The following is a 23706-nucleotide window of genomic DNA, read 5'->3' on the forward strand; positions in this document are numbered from 1 at the left end:
TATGAATAACCATGACTCTTCTCAGGTAGATGTGACTCTTTTCCAGGCCTGGGCTGCAGTGATTAAGATGCTGGTTCTCAGCAGCCTCTTACTTTTAGCTGATGAGTGACACATCACTGAAATCAGCATTTCTGTCACTATTTTATGCTGCCTTCAGTGAGGTCAGTATAAAGATTATGACAGGTTCCCTTCAAATAAGCATAGATCATTAAACAAGAGATGACTACACCAAAATGTGATATAGTAAAAACTGAAGACTCATTTTTTAGTGTCTATGAGATTTTGCTCTTGATAAATGAGTATATTAGGATGGAATCCAGTTTTATTTTAACCCACCTGTGGACCATGTCATAATTGATGAACCCGCTTAACAGAAATTTTACTTTAAATAAGAACATTTTAAAGAAATTTGGATTATCTACACTTAAAAGGGTATTCCCATCTGGGACATTGTTGGCATATCGCTAGGACATGTCATCAGTGTCAGATAGGTGATCCTATCTTCAGAACATGACCCCAAGACAACAGCAAGCAATGGTGCAATGTGCAGCCACTCTTCGTTCCCTTCTATGGGAGTTTCAAAAGTCCCACAGCCGTGCACTCTCCATTCACTGCCATGGGACTTTGACTATCAATGGAACTCCCACAGTGGGATGAAGAGCATGCTGCTCACAAGGGGAATGCTCTCCTTCACTTTAGGGACCCTGTTCTCTGGAGAGAAGTAGGTCCCAGAGGTGGGACCCGCATCTATATGACACTGATGATATAACCTAGATATATTTTATCAGTGTCCCAGATGGACCAATCTTTTAATGCATAGTGAGCTGTTAACCCTGTTTTTGTAGAATATATGGCATCTGAATATGCACAAATGAACCCCCAAAAAAATGTAAGGCATAGAATACACCAATAGTGATAGCCTTGCGGTTCGTACAGCAAACGGCAAACTTTGCTTGTACGCGATTTGCTGAACATGCGAACATATGGCGATATTCACGCCCGCCATATTCTTTTACATTTTGAAGAACTTTGAACCATGACACATCCATCAGGTGGTACAGGACAGCCAATTGAGACGTTTTAGCACATGGACATACCCCCTACCTTATAAATAAACCTGATCTGGCAGCCATTTTACATTCAGTCTTTTGTCAGTTTAGGGAGAGGTTGCTGTGTGGAGCAGGGACAGACAGTTAGGGACACCAAACGCTAACTAATAGGGCCACAAAAGTCCAATTAAGGACTGGTATAGGTGTTCTATCGATTGGTGTGACTTACAGAGGGGGGCGATATACTTATAATATACTTTCTTACATAGAAAGCATATTATAGTGGATTTGTATTGTGCAGCAGTGGTGAGCGGTTCTGCAGTGATACAACTGCGAAGAGTGACAAACGCAATAAGAAAAAATTATTATAACTGGTGTGATATATCAGTTGCCCCCCAAAAAACGGATTGAAGCAGGGGTGTTATATACCAATAATATACTTTCTATATAGTGCATTTGGGTACTGCAGCATTTGTTTGTGGTTTTGCTGCGTTCCCTCTGCTACACACAGTGACAAACGGTACTGGAAAAAATAATTATAACTTGTGTGCGCATGCGCGTACGCGAAAATTATATTGCCAATATTTTGCATTGAAAAAAATTATGAATGGAGATCACAAATTTGAATAATACATCTGGTATGTCACTGTCCATGTTGTGGGGCTATTTGTGCACTTCTAGTAAGTATTTCTTGGCTGCAAATATGAGCTGAAGGTTTTTCAGGTTCACCTGCCATTAAAATGAATGGGACCCGCCGCGAACTTGCAGTTTGCGAACATTTGATCGTGTTTGCGCGATCGTGTTCGCGAACCGTCCCGGCAGATTTTCGTCCATCACTATACACCAATGTATTATAGCAACTATATTTGAGCTTTTATAGAGCATTAAAAAATACTCCTGTACGATTAACTTAATGCTGAGTTTGACTTTAGCAATTTACATTAAAAGAGATACTGTAAGAACATTAGTACATTTAATTGTATAGCGGACAACTGGAACATTAATGTGGAGCAGGTTAACCAAGCTGTGTCATGGAACCTGCACTTATATAAGCTCAAGATTTCAATTGTCAAGCTTACAGCTCTGAAGAAGTTCTGTGTAAGTAGAAAATATTCCGTATAAAGCAGCTCCTGCTGGTCCTGATGGCACGTTAGTTGTGAGCTAATCATGCAGAACTTTAGTTTGATAGAAACTACTGATGACACCTCTTACAGTAACTTACAGAATGCAGTGTCATGCATTATTGAACACACATACCTGTCAGCAGGCAAAATCACTGTATTTTTTCTCTGCAACTTGGCAACAGGCTCCAATACAAGAGCTTAATAAAGACCTTAACAATGTATCAGGAGAATAATGCTTGGAGTAAAAAGCACTTCCTGCATGTAACCCGCTTAGCAGGAGCATATAGGAACAATGGCAAAGGGGATCATGAGCAAAAATCTAAATGGGACATAAAGCTGGTGGTGGATTACTCATTGCTATTCTCATTGGGGAGGTGTATTGCATTAATATATACTGGAGACCCTTCATAATGAGTTCATAGGAGCTACATAAAATGCCTCAATGACACATATTTAGACCTGTAATCAGTAGCCTTCTAAGGGGGGTGGGAGTGGTCCACCATGGGTGCTCACTCTCAGGGGGTGCCAGAGCCTAGAAGCAATGAGCGCTTCCATCTACAGTTGCAAGAAAAAGTATGTGAACCCTTAGGAATTATATGGATTTCTGCACAAATTGGTCATAAAATGTGATCTGACCTTCATCTAAGTCACAACAATAGACACTCACAGTCTGCTTAAACTAATAACACACAACAAATTAAATGTTACCATGTTTTTATTGAACACACCATGTAAACATTCACAGTGCAGGTGGAAAAAGTATGTGAACCCTTGGATTTAATAACTGGTTGAACCTCCTTTGGCAGCAATAACTTTAACCAAACGTTTCCTGTAGTTGCAGATCAGACGTGCACAACGGTCAGGAGTAATTCTTGACCATTCCTCTTTACAGAACTGTTTCAGTTCAGCAATATTCTTGGGATGTCTGGTGTGAATCGCTTTCTTGAGGTCATGCCACAGCATCTCTATCGGGTTGAGGTCAGGACTCTGACTGGGCCACTCCAGAAGGCGTATTTTCTTCTGTTTAAGCCATTCTGTTTTTGAATTACTTCTATGCTTTGGGTCGTTGTCCTGTTGCAACTCCCATCTTATGCTGAGCTTCAGCTTGTGGACAGATGGCCTTAAGTTCTCCTGCAAAATGTCTTGATAAACTTGGGAATTCATTTTTCCTTCGATGATAGCAATCCGTCCAGGCCCTGATGCAGCAAAGCAGCCCCAAACCATGATGCCCCCACCACCATACTTCACAGTTGGAATGAGGTTTCGATGTTGGTATGCTGTGCCTCTTTTTCTCCACACATAGTGTTGTGTGTTTCTTCCAAACAACTTAACTTTGGTTTCATCTGTCCACAGAATATTTTGCCAGTACTGCTGTGGAACATCCATGTTTAAATGCAGCAAAGTTATTTTGGACAGCAGAGGCTTCCTCTGTGGTATCCTCCCATGAAATCCATTCATGTTTTGTGTTTTACATATCGTAGATTCGCTAACAGGGAGGTTAGCATATGCCAGAGACTTTTGTAAGTTTTTAGCTGACACTCTAGGATTATTCTTCACCTCAATGAGCAGTCTGCGCTGTGCTCTTGCAGTCATCTTTACAGGACGGCCACTCCTAGGGAGAGTAGCAGCAGTGCTGAACTTTCTCCATTTATAGACAATTTGTCTTACCGTGGACTGATGAACAGCAAGGCTTTTGGAGATACTTTTATAAACCTTTCCAGCTTTATGCAAGTCAATAATTCCTAATCGTAGGTCTTCTGAGAGCTTTTTTGTGCGAAGCATCATTCACATCAGGGAATACTTCTTGTGAAAAGCAAACCCAGAACTGGTGTGTGTTTTTTATAGGACAGGGCAGCTGTAACCAACACCTCCAATCTCATCTCATTGATTGGACTACAGTTGGCTGACACCTCACTCCAATTAGCTCTTGTAGATGTCATTAGTCTAGGGGTTCACATACTTTTTCCACCTGCACGTGTTCAATAAAAACATGGTAACATTTAATTCTTTGTGTGTTATTAGTTTGAACGGACTGTTATTGTCTGATGTTGTGACTTAGATGAAGATCAGATCACATTTTATGACCAATTTGTGCAGCAATCCATATAACTCCAAAGGGTTCACATATTTTTTCTTTCAACTGTATATTGCTGGAGAACAGAAAGCTGCAGTCCTGTCACTTAGCTCCCTGCGCTCCGACTTATCCCTGCTGCACTATTCAGCCTGCAGGCACAGATCGCTCTGCCGGCCTGTGTGGGCAGAGCCTTAAGCCCGGGAATCTACATATGCTACGCCCACACAGTGCTGCAGAGTGATCTGTATCTGCAGGGGAGAAAGGACTGTGAGCTTCAGGAACAGGACAAGGTGAGTAGGTACTGTGTTTTTTTTAAATTTTATTTAACAGAGGGCGCACAGAGGGCATTTCTACCATATCTGGCAGCAATATATATTTTTAGTGCAACCTGCACTAAATAGCTTGCAATTGTTTAGCCTCTGCAGACAGTGACATTACCTGCACTACATCTCCTGTATAACGTTTGCGCATCCTAAAAATATCTGTGACATCTAGTGTACTTTTTCCTTAGACGCTGCGGACAGTGACATTACCTGCACTACATCTCCTGTATAACGTTTGTGCATCCTAAAAATATCTGTGACATCCAGTGTACTTTTTTCCGTAGACGCTGCGGTCAGCGACATTATCTACATTCTATCCCTGTTTAACGTGTGCGCATACAAAAAATATCTGTGACATCCAGTGTACTTTTTCCATAGACTGTGTCTGCTGTGAACAGTGACGTTACTGCGCTACATCTCCTGTATAACATTTGTGCATCCTAAAAATATCTGCGACATCCAGTGTAATTTTTCCTTAGACGCTGCAAACAGTGACATTACCTGCGCTACATCTCCTGTAAAATGTTTCCGTATCCCAAATATCTGTGACATTTACTGTAATTTTTTCTTAGCCGCTGGTGACAGCAGCGTCATTACCTGTGGTACCTCCCCTGTATAAAGTTTTCATATCCCAAATATCTGTGACATTGACTGTAATTTTTTTCTTAGCCGCTGTTGACAGCAGCACCATTACCTGTGGTACCTCTCCTATATAACATTTCCGAATCCCAAATATCTGTGACATTGACTGTAATTTATTCTTATCCGCTGGTGACAGCAGCACCATTACCTGTGGTACCTCTCCTGTATAACGTTTCTGCATCCCAAATATCTGTGACATTGACTGTAATTTTTTCTTAGCCGCTGGTGACAGAAGCACCATTACTTGTGGTACCTCTCCTGTATAACCTTTCCGTATCCTAAATATCAGTGACATTGACTGTAATTTTTTCTTAGCTGCTAGTGACAGCAGCGGTACATGTGGTACCTCTCCTGTATAACGTTTCTGCATCCCAAATATCTGTGACATTGACTGTAATTTTTTCTTAGCCGCTGGTGACAGAAGCACCATTACTTGTGGTACATCTCCTGTATAACCTTTCCGTATCCTAAATATCAGTGACATTGACTGTAATTTTTTCTTAGCTGCTAGTGACAGCAGCGGTACATGTGGTACCTCTCCTGTATAATGTTTCCGCATCCCAAATATCTGAGACTGTAATTTTTTCTTAGCCGCTGTTGACAGCAGAGCCATTAACTGTGGTACCTATCCTGTATAATGTTTACGTATCCCAAATATCTGTGACATTGACTGTAATTTATTTGCGCATACACTTAAAAAACTGCGATACTGTACGTGTGACATACTTGAAAGCATATATACCATTTAATATGATGAAGGCTAGCAGTAACGGACAGGGAGGTGGCCGTGCTACTGATGGAGCACGCAGAGGCCGTGGCCCTGGGTGCGGTGAAACTGTGCCTGCTGGCAGAGCACAAGAGACACACTCTTCCACAATACCTAGTTTCATGTCCCAGTTTGCTGGGCGGTGCAGGACACCACTCTCGAAGTCAGACCAGTGCGACCAGTCTGTTCAACAGAATCCTCGCCCTGATCCACCTTCCTCCCACCATGGAGAGTCTTTGCAAACAAGTAATCCCACACTCTGATATTCCGAGGAGCTCTTTTCATCGCCATTCCTTAATTTGGGCCTCCCACCAAGCCCGCTTGAAGAGGGATATGAAGAGATCTTGTGCCCTGATTCCCAAACTCTTGAGCATCCACAATGAGAAGAAGATGGCGGTGGGAAACGGTAATTAGTGTTTCACGAGGTGGATGATGATTATGAGACACAGTTGCCAATAAGCCAACGGCAATTAGTGTCTCAAGAGGTTGATGATGAGGATGAGACACAGTTGTCAATAAGTGAGGTTGCTGTTAGGTCAACAAGTCAGGAGGATAACCAGAGTGAGGAAGTGGAAGAGGAGGTGGGGGACAATGAAATCCCTGACCCAACCTGGGAAGGTGGCAAGCCGAACGAGGACAGCAGTACAGAGGGGGAGAGATCTGCAGCACCGCAACAGGCTCGAAGAGGCAGTGGAGTGGCAAAAGGAAGAACTCGGGCCACACCCTTGCCAAGGGGTAGGTGTTCTGCAGTCTGGCGCTTTTTTTATGAAAGTGCGGACGATAAAAGAATTGTCATTCGCAACCTGTGCCATACCAAAATGATCAGGGGCGTAAACACTAGCAACCTAACCACCACCAGCATGATCCGACACATGACATCAAAGCACCCTAATAGGTGAGCTGAATGCCTGGGTCCACAATCGGTGTCTGCGGGTCACACCATTGCCTCCTCTTACCCTGTATTATGTGCTAGTCAATCCCCTGTCCAAGACGCAGGCCTAGATGCCTCCCACCCTGCACCTGGACTTTTGCAAGCAGCATCAGCTAGCACATCTACTTCTGTGTCCCAGTGCAGCATATAGATGTCTATACCCCAGGCCTTTGAATGAAATCACAAATACTCAGCCACCTACCCACAGGCCATAGCACTAAATGCGCACCTTTCCAAATTGCTGGCCCTGGAAATATTGCCACTGAGGCTTTCCGCAGCCTGATGGCGGCAGCCGACCCTCATTACTCAGTCCCCAGCCGACACTATTTTGCCTGGTGTTCCGTCCTCGACTCACACTAGCTTGTGTCCAGTAACATCACCCTTGCCCTGACCAAGCAGTTATTGGGAAGGTCCATTTAACAACTGACACATGGACAAGTGCTTTTGGCTAGGGATGCTACATTTCTCTGACGGCACCCTGGGTGAACGTTGTGGAGGCCAGGAGCGAGTCGTACCCTGGGATGGCACAGGTGCTACCGACGCCAAGGATTGCGGGCCCTACTTCCATCAGGATTTCCGCCACCACCTACATTAGTGGCTAAAACCCCCCCTTCTCCTCCTCCACTCCTACCTCTAAATTGTTATCTTGCAGCACCAGTCAGCCATCAGTCAGTAGCTGGAAGCAGTGTAGCACTGCAGTGGGGAAGCGGCAACAGGCCGTACTGAAGCTTCTTTGATTAGGTGACAAACAGCACACCGCTGAAAAGCTGTGGCAGGGTATAAGGGACCAGACTGAGCTGTGGCTCTCGCCACTTAAGCTAGATCCAGGCATGGTTGTGTCTGATAATGGCCGTAACTCGGTGGTGGCTTTGGAGCTCGGCAAGCTCACACACTTCCCATCCCAACTAGCCAACGTGTTAAACTTAGTGGTTCAGCGGTTTCTCAAAACCTACCCCAATTTGCCTGAGCTACTAGTGAAGGTACGCCCATTTCCGAAAGTTATCTACAGCTGCCACCAGTCTGGCAGCGTTGCAGAAGCACTTGCAATTGCCAGCTCACCGACTGTAGTGCGACGTGAGCATGTGGTGGAACTCCACGTTCCACATGTTGGCCAGACTTTGTGAGCAGCAGAGGGCAGTAGTGGAATACCAGCTGCATGGTCATTGCCTTTCCAGTCAGCTTCCGCTCTTCACAAGCGACAAGTGGGCATGGATGTCTGACCTCTGTGAGGTTTTATGCAACTTTGAGGAATCAGCACAGATGGTGAGCGGCAATGCTTCTATTATCAATGTAACCATCACACTTCTGTGTCTACTGAAACGCTCGCTGCTCACAATGAAGGCAGATGCTTTGCATGTGGAAGAGGTGGAAATGGGGGAAGACAGTACACAGGGTGATAGCCAGACCACCCTCATTTCGTATTCTCTGTGCTAATTGGATAATGAGGAGGAGCAGGAGACAGTTGCCTCCGCTACAGAGGGTAGTACCCATAGCAGGTTTATTCCATCTGTTCAGTGTGGGTGGGCAGAAGAGGAGGAAGAGGATGAGGAGATTGAGAGTCATCCTCCTGATGAGGACAGTGAAGTCTTGTCTGTTGGGACTCTGGCACACATGGCTGACTTTTTGTTATGCTGCCTTTCCCGTGACCCTCGCATTGTACGCATTTTGGCCAACACCAATTACTGGTTGTTCACCCTTCTCGACCACCGCTACAAAGAGAACTTCTCATCTCTCATTCCTGTGGTGGAAAGGACGAGCAAAATGGTGCAATACCAGAAGGTCCTTGTGGAAAAATTGCTCCAAACATTTCCAGCTGACAACGCTGGCGGCAGAGTACGTAGTTCCTTGGGCAACCGAGGAAGGGCGAAGAGGGGAACACACAGCAGTTCCAACAGAGGCAGGGCAACACTCTCCAAGGCCTAGGACAGTTTCATGACACCCCGCTAGCACCCTCACTCGGCCTACTGTCACAAGGAGGGAAAATTTGGGGAAATGGTGAAGGAGTACGTAGCAGACCGTGTCTGCTTCCTTAATGATCCCTCTGTGCCTTACAACTATTGGGTGCTAGACAAGTGGCACGAACTGACGCTCTGTGCCTTGGATGTGCTGGCCTGCCCTGCCGCCAGAATTTTGTCAGAGCGGGTATTTAGTGCTGTTGGGGGCATAATAACTGATAAGCGCATCCAACTGTCAACTGAAAATGATGACTCTTATCAAAATGAACAAGGCCTGGATTGCCCCTGACTTCTCTACTCCACCAGAGGAAAGCGGCTGAACATAAAGGCACTTTAAATGCAGCTTTTATGTTGTATTGAATACACTGTATTTCCATGCACCCCTTCAACCATAAAAAAGGGTATATGGTTCAATCTTCCTTTTCTTGTCCTCCTCCTCCATCATATCAACATTTTTATTAGGCTGCCCTCGCTCCTAATGTTTTAGAGCGTCAGATCAGCAGCAGGCCCTCAACCATACTTTTTTCTATGGTAAGCTCAGCAGTAGGCCCTCGCCCATAATTTTTTCCATGGTCAGATCAGCAGCAGGCACTCGCCCCTAATGTTTTAGAGAGTCAGCTCACCAGCAGACCCCTCAATCCAAATTTTTTCGATGGTCAGCTCAGCAGCAGGCCCTCAACCATAATTTTTTCGATGGCCAGCTCAGCAGCAGGCACTCGCCCCTAATGTTTTAGAGAGTCAGCTCAGAGGCAGGCCCTCGCCCATAATTTTTTCCATGGTCAGATCAGCAGCAGGCACTCGCCCCTAATGTTTTAGATGGTCAGCTCAGCGCCCCCCCCCCCCCCTTCCCTCCAGTCCTACTGTTAAAGGGGTTGTCCTCTTTTTACTACTGACTGATCTTCAGGATAGGTCATCAATATCAGATCAGCTGGGGTCCTCTGGCACCCCCGACGATCAGCTATTTGAAAAGGGGGCAGTGCTCATATGAGAGCTGCTTTTTCTGTTCTGTTCACCTGCACGCCGTAGCAATTGCAATGATGAGCAAGTAAACAGAGCAAAGAAGGCAGCGCTCATACCAAAAAAAAAAGCAGACAACCCCTTTAAAGTCATACTTGGAAAACATTACATACAGCGCTACAGAACATACAGGGTAATACAGCGCCACATATGTACCTCTTCTCTTCTCTGATGTAGATATTCTCTTTCCTCTTCTTCTCCTGTCAGACCAGACCACCATGGTCACTTCTTTCAGCCACGCCTCGTCTCTGCAGAGTTTAACAAACAGACGTCTTACATTTCTACTTTTCCATCCTCCTCCTCACTTTCTCAACACCCCATCCTGCCACCCCCAATACTGTGTCCACTGTGCTCCCCAATACTTTTACTGCAGAAACAGTCCCCCAGAAAATACTGGTACCACACAGATAGTGCATCAGTACAAAACACCCCTTTATATTGTGCGCTAGTACAAAAAAAATCTCCCCTTCCTATCAGATCAGACCCCTGTATAAAACCCTAAATGAGAACCCCCCATCTCAGAACAAACCCCCTTTAGACCTCTATGTCAGACCCCATATAAGACCCCAGTTTTAGACCACAGATCAGACCCCCATTAGACCTCCATGTAAGACCCCGACCGAATATAAGACCTGAGATAAGACCCCCATTAGACCTCCAGACCCCCATATAAGACTCCCACTAGACCTCCAGACCCCCATATCTGACCTACATTAGACCTCCAGACCCCCATATCTGAGCCCCATTAGACCTCCAGACCCTCAATCAGACCCCCATTAGACCTCTAGACCCCCAATCAGACCCCCATTTGACCTCCAAACCCCCAATAAGACACCCATTAAACCTCTAGAGCCCCAATCAGACCCCCATTAGACCTCCAGACCCCCAGTCAGACCTCCAGACTCCCTGTCAGACCTCCAGACCCCCATTTAGACCTCCAGACCCTCCATTAGACCACTTCAGACCCCAAGTCAGACCTCCAGACCCCCCCCCCCCCATTAGACCTCCATATCAGACGTCAGATCAGACTGTAAAATAATAAAGTAACTTACCTATCCTGCCGCCACTCTCCTTGTCCTGGCCCGTGCTGCAATCACCTGACCTCCTGCAGCGTCAGGTCAGAGTGCGCTCTGTACGTCCTGACGCTCCTGACGCTGTGAGCAGCCTGGACACAACAGAGCGGGCCCTGAGAAAAGCGAGCAGTAGCAGGGGTAAGTACTGGACAGCGCTCACAGCACTTCTCTCCCCCTCCTCCTGCAGACTAGTGAGTGCTTCCATTATGGAAGCGCTCTCTAGTATTTCCTTAATAAGATGTTTACAAGGTCTATTTCTTATGGGAGAGTTACCCGTCATGGATGTCCACTTTCTGCACTATTATTTGATATTTATATTGAGCCTCTCGCTGTTAGGGTTAGGCAAGATCACAAGATTGAAGGGTTTGGGATATTGGGAACAGAAGATCGTATTTCCTTATATGCCGAGGATGTTTTATTTAACATACAACATACTAATACTACACTTTTGAGGTTTATTCAAGTTGTTAATTCCTTTGGTGAGGTTTCTGGTCTTGATATTAATTGGTCTAAGACTATTCTTATGCCCTTGGACAGATTAGATCCTTTGACCGAGGAGTTTTCTAGTAATTTGATGATCTCTGATTCATTTGAATATTTGGGTATCACTATTTCTTCTAAGATTGAAGATTTTTTACAGCTTACTTTGATGCCATTGATAACGAAATTGACATTTACACTGACCAAAAATATAAACGCAACCCTTTTGGTTTTGCTCCCATTTTGCATGAGCTGAAATCAAAGATCTGAAACATTTTCTACATACACAAAAGACCCATTACTCTCAAATATTGTTCACAAATCTGTCTAAATTTGTGTTAGTGAGCACTTCTCTTTTGCTGAGATAATCCATCCTAACTCACAGGTGTGGCATATCAAGGTGCTGATTAGACAGCATGAATATTGCACATGTGTGTCTTAGACTTCCCACAATAAAAGACCACTCTGAAATGTGCAGTTTGATCACACAGCACAATGCCACAGATGTCGCAACGTTTGAGGGAGCGTGCAATTGGCATGCTGACTGCAGGAATGTCTACCAGAGCTGTTGCCCATGCAATGAATGTTCATTTCTCTACCAGAAGCAGTCTCCAAAAGTGTTTCAGAGAATTTGGCAGTACATCCAACCGGCCTCACAACCGCAGACCACGTCTAACCACACCAGCCCAGGACCTCCACACTCGGCATGTTTACCTCCATGATCATCTGAGACCAGCCACCCAGACAGATGCAGCAACAATCGGTTTGCATAACCAAAGAATTTCTGCACAAATTGTCAGAAACTGTCTCAGGGAAGCTCATCTGCATGCTCGTCCTCATCGGGGTCTGGACCTGACTGCATTCCGTCATCATAATCGACTAGAGTGGGCAAATGCTCACATTTGATGGCATCTGGCACGTTGGAGAGGCGTTCTGTGAGCGGTTTACTGACATCAATGTTGTGGATCGAGTGGCCCATGGTGGGGGTGGGGTTATAGTATGGGCAGGCGTATGTTATGGACAGCGAACACAGGTGCATTTTATTGATGGTATTTTGAATGCACAGAGATACTGTGACGAGATCCTGAGGCCCATTGTTGTGCCGTTCATCCACGACCATCACCTAATGTTGCAACATGATAATGCATGGCCCCATATTGCAAGGATCTGTACACAATTCCTGGAAGCTAAAAACATCCTAGTTCTTGCATGGCCAGCATACTCACCGGACATGTCACCCATTGAGCATATTTGGGATGCTCTGGATCAGCGTATACAACAGCATGTTCCAGTTCCTGCCAACATTCTGCAACTTCGCACAGCTATTGAAGAGGAGCGGACCAACATTCCACAGGCCACAATCAACAACCTGATCAACTCTATGCGACGGAGATGTGTTGCACTGTGTGAGGCAAATGGTGGCCACACCAGATACTGACTGGTTTTCTTACCCCCCCCCCCTCCCATAAGGCAAAACTGTGCACATTTCAGAGTGGTCTTTTATTGTGGGCAGTCTAAGGCACGCCTGTGTAATATTCATGCTGTCTAATCAGCACCTTGATATACCACACCTGTGAGGTGGGATGGATTATCTCGGCAAAGGAGAAGTGCTCACTAAGACAGATTTAGACAGATTTGTGAACAATATTTGAGAGTAATGGGTCTTTTGTGTATGTAGAAAATGTTTCAGATCTTTGAGTTCAGCTCATAAAAAATGGGAGAAAAACCGAAAGTGTTTTGTTCATATTTTTGGTCAGTGTAAAATAAACATATGGCTCAGACTCCCGCTAACTAGAGCCGATAGAATATCCCTGGTGAAGATGGTGATTTTGCCCCAATTACTGTATATCCTCAGGAACTCCCCAGTATGGATTGAATACAAGTTTTTTAAACTGATTGAGAGAATCATCAATGACCTACTTTGGGGGAGAAAGGGAGTAAGGCTTAAATTGGAGGTTTTTTTATAAGCCGACGGAACAGGGAGGATTCAATCTTCCCTGTTTCAAGGATTATTTTATAGTATGACAGCTATGGCCATAAAGTAGATCGTAAAGCCAGCACAGAGGACAGCATTTTCTCAATGTTATAAACATTTACTTAAAGCATGATTTATTAATATATATTCCCCTCGGCAAAAGGCCTAGAGAAGGGGCTGCCCAATGATTAAATCAGATGATTGGGATAATATACTGGTGAATGTGGAATTAGTTTCTCATAATTTTAATCACATATTGGTTCAATTTAATATTTTACACAGAATTTATGTTACACCTTTATGGCTTAACAAACGGGGTTTGAGAAACACCTCTAATTGCCCACGCTGTGAGTCACCTGATGCAGATCATTTACATATGTTTTGGACTTGTCCAGAATTAAAACAATATTGGGGGGCAATTCATAACTATATTACCCAAAAATGTAAAGTGGAGTGTTGGATTTTGAGCGATCTTTCCAAGGTTAGGTGCCATAAATATAAAAGGATACTTTTGGTTAAAATAATGTTTTTGGCAAGGCTCTTGATTGCACGGGCATGGTTTTCATCTAAGGCTAGGTCTACATGACGACATTTGTCGCGTGACATTTTGTCGCACAACAATTTTTATAATGATAGTCTATGGTGTCGCACTGCGACATGTGACATACTGCGATGCGACAGTCGCAAAAAATTCATTTGTGACAAATGTTGCAGTGTAGTTGTGCCCTATCTGTCGCGCGACAAATGTTGTTATGTAGACCTAGCCTAATACTCCAAGTATGGTTAAAGCTTGTTAACAAGATCAAAAGGTATGAACATGTTTTAAATAAACAAAGAAACTTTGAGGATAAATGGTTTAAGATATGGAGAGAATCAAATTTTTTATTTTTCTGCCTCCACCATCCCCGTTCCGTCATTTTTTTGACGGGGGGGGGGGGGATGGGAGTCGCATCATAAAGGGGTGGGAGTTTGGGAGGGTATTGGTGGGGGTAAGGTTTAAGAAATGGAAATAATAATTTGGATGTTTTATTTTGTATGGAAATATTATTGTTTAAAAAAAAAAAAAAAAGAATGTCGCTCTATAAAACAACAAAAAAAAAGCCTGTTTCCTGCCTCAGAGAGTCGTTTATTGAGTATATCGAGAACCTGACACTGATCAATCATGTTTGACATTTAGGTACATAGTGTTACATCGTATTTTCCTACTACTAATAAATAGCTGGACAATTTCATTGCTAAGTAAAAAAAAAGAAAGCTTGTACAATAAGGGCAATACTACTGTAAGGGGGTACAATTTTTTTTAAAGTATTGGTGGGGGGGTGCCAGAGAAAGGACCTGCACCAGGTGCCAAACACCCTAGGCACACCAGTCCCTTCAATCCATGCTTTCCCGGAGTAATAACTTTTTATTTTCCATCCACACATCCATATGAGGACTTGTTTGTTGCGGGGAAAGTTGTAATTTCTAATGGCACCATTTGATATTGCATACGATGTAGTGGGAAGCTGGAGAAAAATTCCAAATAGGGTGGAATAGGAAAAAAACACAATTCTGACCTTTTCCCTTCATTCTCTTGGCCAGTACAATTACAGAGATTCCACATTTGTATGGTTTTTCTAGTGTTTTAATATAAAAAAAAATATTCAATTGGGGAATCATTCTTTTTTCTTTTCATCACCATATTCTGACCCCCTTAACTTTTTATATTTATGTCTACGGAGCTGTGTGAGAGCTCATTTTTTGCACAGCTATATTTAATTTTGAGTGATACCATTTTGGAGTGGGTATGACATTTTGATCACTTTTTTTACATTTTTGAGGGAAATGATGAAAAACAGCAAATTAGCCAATTAGATTTTTTTCTTCCGTTATGGCATTCACCATTAATAGTTTGGGCATTTGTGGACATGGCAATGCCTATGATGTTTAATTTTTTTTAAAAAAAAATTTACTTCTGGGGAGGGGGTGATTTGAATTTTTATATTTTTTTAAATGTTTGAAAAAGTTTTTTAAACATTTTTCTACTTTTTTAAGTCACCCCTGGTGACTATAAAATGTAATCATTAGAGTGCAATTTTTATTCTGTAATGGATTTTTATCCATTACAGAATACTGAATTCTTTAAATTCCAATGCAGTGCTGTCATCTGCAGGCCAGCATTGGAATATACAAGTAATAGGCCTGGAAGCCTTTTACAGGCTCAGGCTTAACACTACTATAGAATGCTGTCCCCAATCTAAGCAAAAGGGGGAGGCATTCCTGGCCTGGAAACATGCGTCTCCCAGTTTTAGTGTTTAAGCCATGTACCGGGGTGGGCTCTCCAGGATATAACAAAGTCACGAACAAGGAAAGCAACTCAAACGCCAGTTTTAACAAAACCCCATTTTTACTTAAAGGGAACCTGTCATGTGGATATTTGATTATAATCTAACTAATTATATACAATCATTAACTACTAAAAAGTGCCTTAGATGTATTCACTTACTGGTGTGACAGATGGTTACCTCATAATATACACACAAAGATGCCGCATGCTAATCCGCTGATTCGAGTCCAGCGTGATGTCATTGAGTCCAGCGTATATTTAATTCAGAGCTATAGCCACCTGCTGTTGATTCATATGGAAAAAAAACTGTCATTCAGTAGCAGGTGGGCAGGGAGAGCCAGGAACTCATGAATATTCAGGCTTTATCATTATCAGCTGGAGCTTTTCAATACAAGATGTTGGCAGATTGACTGGTTCAATTAAAGAAAGTGACCCAGCATTTTGCTAGGAGAATCAGTCACTTATTTATGTTGCCCTTAGTTAGGACACCATAAAACTGGTTCCCTTTAAATATGGTCATGGACGCAACCACAGATGCTGGTTACACACAAATACATTTACATACACCCGGCCAGGGACTGGGGCCCTTGTGCTGGGGGTATTAGCGGTAAATTTACCTACTGGTAAGCTCAAATAGACTAGCCGTGCCTTACCTGTAATTACCCTAGAATCAGAAACAATTATTTTGGTGCATAATGTGGACTAGTGTGCAGTATAGCATACCAGCTTATAATTTTATTCCATACTATAATAATTTCCTCCCTCCCCCAACAACTAGTTAAACAGCACGTGCTATAGTGTTTATCCTGAATACACCAGCCTGGCTTGAATTAGTTGTGAAGCTTCTCAGCTCTCAGGTGCGAACTGACACTTTAAACGTGAAGTCCTTCTTAAAAACAGTTAACAGCACTTGTGGCCTGACACAAACAGAAAACCTAACTAACTGACTACAGGTCTGCTTTCAGTCTCTAGGATCCTAGGTGCCAAAACTGTATGAGATTAGTCTTACTGACCCGGGTCTGCTTTGTGAAAGCTGGTGACTGTGGATGGAACAAGGGTTTCTCCAACCAGCGTGCAGTACCACAGTGTCTGTGACTTTACTCCTCAGCTGCCATCTGAGTTCCTGGCAGCAGTTCCACTTCCTCTGGACAACATCAGAGTAATGGACATGATCAGCTCCCCTTGGCTGCAGCTCTGGTCCCTGGAGGATGCTTTCACGCTTGGATGTCCAGGGATTCTCCTCACAGAGCTCCCGAATGCCTCTTCCAAGCTTACTCTAAGGCTGCTTTCACACTAGCGTTCGCTGGTCCACTCGTGAGCTCCGTTTGAAGGAGCTCACGAGCGGACCCGAACGCAGCCGTCCAGCCCTGATGCAGTCTGAATGGAGCGGATCCGCTCAGACTGCATCAGTCTGGCGGCGTTCAGCCTCCGCTCCGCTCGCCTCCGCACGGACAGGCGGACAGCTGAACGCTGCTTGCAGCGTTCGGGTGTCCGCCTGGCCGTGCGGAGGCGTGCGGATCCGTGCGGATCCGTCCAGACTTACAATGTAAGTCAATGGGGACGGATCCGTTTGAAGATGCCACAATGTGGCTCAATCTTCAAGCGGATCCGTCCCCCATTGACTTTACATTGAAAGTCTGGACGGATCCGTACGAGGCTATTTTCACACTTAGCTGTTATATGCTAAAAATAATGCAGACGGATCCGTTCTGAACGGAGCCTCCGTCTGCATTATTATGAGCGGATCCGTTCAGAACGGATCCGCCCGAACGCTAGTGTGAAAGTAGCCTAAGATGGCTGCTGCTGCTTTCTTCCCAATGCTTTGTAACTCCACCCCCTGAGAGTTTTCAACATCAGATCCATCTAGAAATGCAGTCCTTTTTAGCTATGCTTAGGAAACAGCAGAATGTCAGTCCAAATCATTAACTTCATTTACACAAATACAATGTTCACAAAATGAGTGCTGTTTCCCCATCTCACAAGTGCTCTCAGATGCTGTGGTTACATTTGACCACGGCATATAAAAGGGTTAAATGTATGTGATCTGCATTATCATCTAATAACAGAGCCAAGAAATGGGGGTCACTCTAGACAAAAATGGTACAATAGCGACTATAAATGAGTAATGGAATCTCTTAGCGCACATACGTGATGGGCCCATCTACCAGGCGTCAAGGTGGCTTCTGCAGATGGGTCCCTAACACTAAATATACTGCCTCTCTTTGGACTTACTTAAGCCTACAATATTCAGGGCAGTGTAGAGACCAGCTACATATGTACTCTGCTGAGATGTCCCAGGTAGATGGGCGTGTCCAGTCTAAAAGAGGCGCTACCCTCAATTAATACTACAAGAAAATTTAGACTAGAACCTTCAGAATCACAGGTGCATATCCATGAAGTAATGTACACACTAGCTCCTAGCCGGTTATAGCACCTGCTGTGTTCGTGAGCTGGCACCATTTTTAGATACCAGAAAGGGTTAAAGGGTTTGTGCCACTATAAAATTTGGTTTTAATATACATTAACATGAAAAATTAATTACCTTTGTCATTTAAGTTCTGTTACATAAATGGTGCCTCCTGGAATTTAGTCTGTATAGTAATGTACATGTCCACCCAATGAGCTGGATGAGCATGATCGTACATACTTAGTTCTATTCTTCAACTGCCACCAGCCATATCTACCGTGGCAGTTACAGGGAGAGATCTGCATCAGAAAGGACATGCCCTCTGAAAAAGGACATGTCACCTAAGCTGCCAGTCTGAAGAGAATGAACAATGGTCAATTCTGCTTCACATAATTTTTTATTTTTTTTTACCTGATATGATATTCAGCATGAATACATACTGTGCCCTGAAATCAGGGCTTCATGATCTTTTTGACTTTTTGGATTTCAAGCAGGAGGTGCCACAAAAGTTACCACAGGGATAACTTGCTTGTGGTAGTAAAGCGTTCACAGCAATGTTGGTTTTTAATCCTTCGATTGGCTCTTCCAATCGTTGTTAGGGCTCTTGCACATGGCTATGTCCGTATTGGGGCCCACAATCAGCAGGTCCACAATATACGGGCACTGGCTGTGTGCACCCTGCATCACGGATGCGGACCCATTCACTTGAATTGGTCAGCAATACGGAAGGTCCGGTGTGGAATGGAGGAACAGAACCCAACAGAAGCACTATGGAGTGCTTCCGGGGGTTTCTCTCCATGCCTCTGCACCACAAAAAAACACAACATATTCTATTTTTTCGGTGCGGACGGATCACGGACCCATTCAAATTGAGACCTTAGTATTATATGGGCATAAAATTTTTTATGGCAGCAAATGTTTTTTTTCTTAAATACAATTCTGCCCTATATCAACTGCACAAGCAGGACAAAGCAGAAGCTTTGGGGATTTAACACAAATCAATCTTATTTGCTTTGGACTTTGGGTCATGTGGGGATTCGCTCTGGTAGGCAGGGTGAGTGGATGCAGTACAGAGGCACAAAAACTGTTATTTACCAGACTCCAGTGTTTATTCACACTTGGCAGGTTTCACAAAACAGAAAACAACTTCACCTTAGTTTAAAGTCCTGGTGTTCAGTTAACGCGTCCCAGGTTTAGTAGGAATCCTGAGTGGTGTAGTGTGGCCTAAATGTCTCTTTATGTCTGTCACGGTGCTCCTACCTGGATTACCGCTGGACCCCAGGCTTTGGCTCTGAAGGAATAAAAAGGGGGAGTAATTGAGGGATTTGAAAGAATAACTTGAGTCCAGACCTTGAGATGAAGTTCAATGGCAGCTTTACTTGAATAAACGTTTCTTCCAACAGTTTTCAGGCTTTGTCTTGGTTCCAGCAGGTTTTAGCATGAACTGGCAGGCAACCTCAACTCTTCTTTATCTCTTTCTCTCTGCTGTACTAACAGGCTAGCTTAGTAACTTTGATTACTTCTTTATGCTGCACCTCTCTCCTTAGTTAGACTTTGGTTCTGCAGGAGGACTATGATCTTAGCTTCTGAGGCTTTAAGCTTCTGCCTCCATGGCCAGCAGAGCTTAGGGTGCTCTGGCTGGCATGGGCACGTCCAGCAGAGACTAGGGAAGACTATAACTCTCTAGAACTAACTGGAAACTTCTGCCCCCACACTTCTGGCAGGAAGCAGGACTAGCCCACTTTTGTGGTGAACCTGGAACATAATTACACAGATTACATTCAGGTTAGCCCATTAGAGATAGTAGCAGGGTGTAGGAGTGGTAATGCCACTCTGGAGTGTTACATATGCTGCAGGTAACACGTATAAAGATCAAGTCCTGGTGTTCAGTTTACACCGTGCTGCAGGTTCCGCTTGTACTGGTTAAATCTTTGTGTGTGTTCACACTTTGCCATAGATCCACTCAAACGGTTCAAGTCCTGATCATAGTTGACCTGTCCTCCCAGACAGGTTTAAATATCCACACAGGTACAAACACCTTAAGACAGACATATTCCACACTCTAGCTGCTTTTAATGGGCTTTTGAATGGGCTTTTAAAATCTGGTCCGGTGCTTGACCTCACCCTACTGCAATCAGTCTCTACAGCATTTGCTGAGAGGAAAATACCTCCCATCTACTAACAGACCCTTCACTATATCACAGTACCTTGTAACAAACGTTTTCCAGTACATTGTGTGGGGATTTGCTTTGGTAGACAGGCTAGCGGACACAGTAAGGAGGCAACCACAAAGTCTTTAAGTTAAGCAGTTCAGTTCACACATAGGGAAAACCAAAAATGGTTTGCAGTCTTGGTGATTGTTCACACCAGAAAAAGTCCACAGAACAAAAACCTTCACCTGGTCAGCAGTTTTTCCACCCACAGTACACAGCAGGCTTTAGGGCCTGTTTCCCAGCAGGTGTCTCTCAGCCCTTTAGCACGGCACAAGTTCTCAGTTCCAAAAACACAGAGACTGACAGCGCTCCACTGTCAGATGGAGGATAATCCACACCCAGCTGAGACTGCTGGCTGGGTTTTAAATACGCCAATAAAGACCTGGCCTGGAGCGCGGGGAGTAGCCACCCACCCAGCACTTTGGCTACTCCCAGTAAGAGCCGGCCTGACTCGGCTTTACAGCCACACTAACAACAAGCAGTGTCAACCAGCACTAGCTGCCACTTCCACTTAAAACTACCGGCTCTTACCTCACCAAGGCCAGGAATCTCGGTGACACATACCTTCCATCAATGACGGCCCCTTGCGCCTTCCTACAATTGCTATAGATTTCTATGTACATTTTTTTTATCAATCCTTTTTTTATTAGTTTTTGCATAAAATACATAATACATGAAAATAAAAACATAATGTCCAAGCAGTATCATAAAGCATAGTAAGATAATATTAAGATAACATTACAAAGCACATAATGAGGACAGAGAGATGTACAGATTTCTTTGTAAATTTTTAATATACTTTTTATGTTAATGTATAAATTACCAAAGTCAACAGCACTGTAGACAGTCTATTGATTCACTAGTGAGCAGCCTTCCATAGGAATCCTATTCAGCTATCAGTATTTTTTCGTAGTCTAGGAAATAACGTTGCTACTCATAAATAATTTTAATATGTCAGTAGACCAGTAGTAAATGTGCTATAGGTATATTTAAGATACAGAACACCTTTATCTAAAGAACAGTTAGTTTTTTTGTAAAGTTGAAATCACTAGTTCACTGTTGTCCAAAATGTGATAGTCATACAATTTTCTATTACATTATCCTTCATTGCTGTTGTGGAATCAAAAGAGAAAAAAAAATGACATCCACATTGACGCTGTCACCTCTGAAACAAAACAACTTTTCTTTGGCTTTTAATTAAAAGCAGTAAAGTATTCTTGCTTCTAAGGCTCCATTCAGACGTCCATAGAATGTGTCCGCACCCGTTCCGCAATGATCCGGAAAGGGTGCGGACCCATTCATTCTCTATGGGGCATGAGTGGATGCGGAAAAAATAGAACATTGCGGACAAGAATAGGTAGTTCTATGGGGGTGTCGGCCGGGTGTATTGCGTGTGAATAGACCCTAAGAATTATGTGTTTCAGGGATAATTTCCCTGTAGCAAATCAGATGAGACACCAAATAACTCCAAAATGGCACCAAGACCACATTAAAAAATAGTTACAGGTGTTACTTGAGTGGCATAAAATTCATACAATAAATAGGCATTACAACATAATACTAACACATAAAGCAAAACTTGCAAAGCATGTTATCATTTTGACGGTTGTTGTTAAAGGAATTCTCTTCTAATTTAACTTACAGTACAAGCCTAAGAAAGGCGTTCTTGGTTCAGAGGTGACAAAGCCAATATAGAGGTTCTATTTTCCAATAATATATCACTATTTTGTCACTGATGGAAAAATCTTGTTTACAATCATTGGTTATAGTTAGTGACAAACACTATTATTACCCTATTTTTCAGACTATAAGACGCACTATTTTCACCCAAAAGTGGGGGAAAATGGTAGTGCATCTTATAATCTGTATACAAATGACTGCTTCCATTGTGGAAGCAGTCATTATTATGCCAGAGTCCGGGGGAGCTGTGAGGAAAATGCTGTGCTGGCTCTACCTTCCCTGGTCTTCTTCCAGGCCTCACTCTGAACTTTGTTATGACTGCATACAGCATCAGGACATAGTGCATGTAGGCGAGCGCTATGAACTGTAGGACATCAGGTCACAGTGCAGCACCAGTCAGAAGAAGACCAGGGAACAGTGCTTCCTGGATCTGCAGAGTGGCAGCACCGCCCGGGTCAAGCAAGTTTTTTTTTTTTTATGTCTGATCTGAGGTCTGATGGGGGTCGTATCTGAGATCTCATGAGGGTCTGACCTGAAGCTGTTGATAGTCTGATCTGTGGCTTGGACGTCTGATCTGAGGTTGATGGGGGTCTGATCTGAGGTTGATGGGGGTCTGATCTGAGGTTGATGGGGGTCTGATCTGAGGCTGGGGGGGGTCTGATCTGAGGCTGGTGGAGGCTGCTGGAAGGTCTGATGGGGATCTGATCTGGGGATGATGGAGGTTGGGGGGGTCTGATCTGAAATCTGATGGAGCTTGGGGTTCTGATTTTGGAGTCTGATCTTAGGTCTGATGAAGAATAAGGGTCTGAGCTCTGTTAAAAAATAAAAAAAAGTATTCTTATTTGTATCCTCTAAATCCTAGATACTGTTCATCTTATAGTCTGAAAAATACAGTATATCTCAGTCTTTACAGTCCATTATATGATGAAATATGTTAACAAAATCATATTTTTTACATTTCTACATAGCTGGATAAAGATCTTGAGGAGGTTACAATGCAACTTCAAGATACTCCAGAGAAAACAACCTATATCAAACAGAACCACTACCAGGATTTGAATGATATACTCAGTATACGAAACTTCACAGAAAACAAAGGTAAAAAGTACAAACTATTTTAATATTTTTTAGTTATGATCCAGGTAAGATTGAAGTCAATGCTGGCAGGCTGGTGGTGGTGGTGTAATGGTGTGGGGGATATTTTCTGGGCACACTTTAGGCCCCTTAGTGCCAATTGGCCATCGTTTAAATGCCACAGGCTACCTGAGCATTGTTTCTGACCATGTCCATCCCTTCATGACCACCATGTACCCATCCTCTGATGGCTACTTCCAGCAGGATAATGCACCATGTCACAAATCTCGAATCATTTCAAATTGGTTTCTTGAACATGACAATGAGTTCACTGTACTAAAATGGCCCCCACAGTCACCAGATCTCAACCCAATGGAGCATCTTTGGGATGTGGTGGAATGGGAGCTTCGTGCCCTGGATGTGCATCCCTCAAATCTCCATCAACTGCAAGATGCTATCCTATCAATATGGGCCAACATTTCTAAAGAATGCTATCAGCACCTTGTTAAATCAATGCCACGTAGAATTAAGGCAGTTCTGAAGGCAAAAGGGGGTCCAACACCGTATTAGTATGGTGTTCCTAATAATTCTTTAGGT

General features: G+C 43.6%; 1 protein-coding gene across 1 annotated transcript in view; it reads left to right on the plus strand.

The window, feature by feature from the left end:
* Window positions 1-23706, plus strand: part of GABBR2 (gamma-aminobutyric acid type B receptor subunit 2) — an 858895-nt gene that overhangs the window by 807068 nt on the left and 28121 nt on the right. Inside the window, exon 17 of the mRNA XM_044294545.1 lies at window positions 23004-23133. Coding sequence (XP_044150480.1) covers window positions 23004-23133 — 130 coding nt within the window. The remainder of the gene's footprint in view (window positions 1-23003; window positions 23134-23706) is intronic.

This window comes from Bufo gargarizans, chromosome 5 (genome assembly GCF_014858855.1).
Source record: "Bufo gargarizans isolate SCDJY-AF-19 chromosome 5, ASM1485885v1, whole genome shotgun sequence".
In the NCBI taxonomy this organism is placed as follows: Eukaryota; Metazoa; Chordata; class Amphibia; order Anura; family Bufonidae; genus Bufo; species Bufo gargarizans.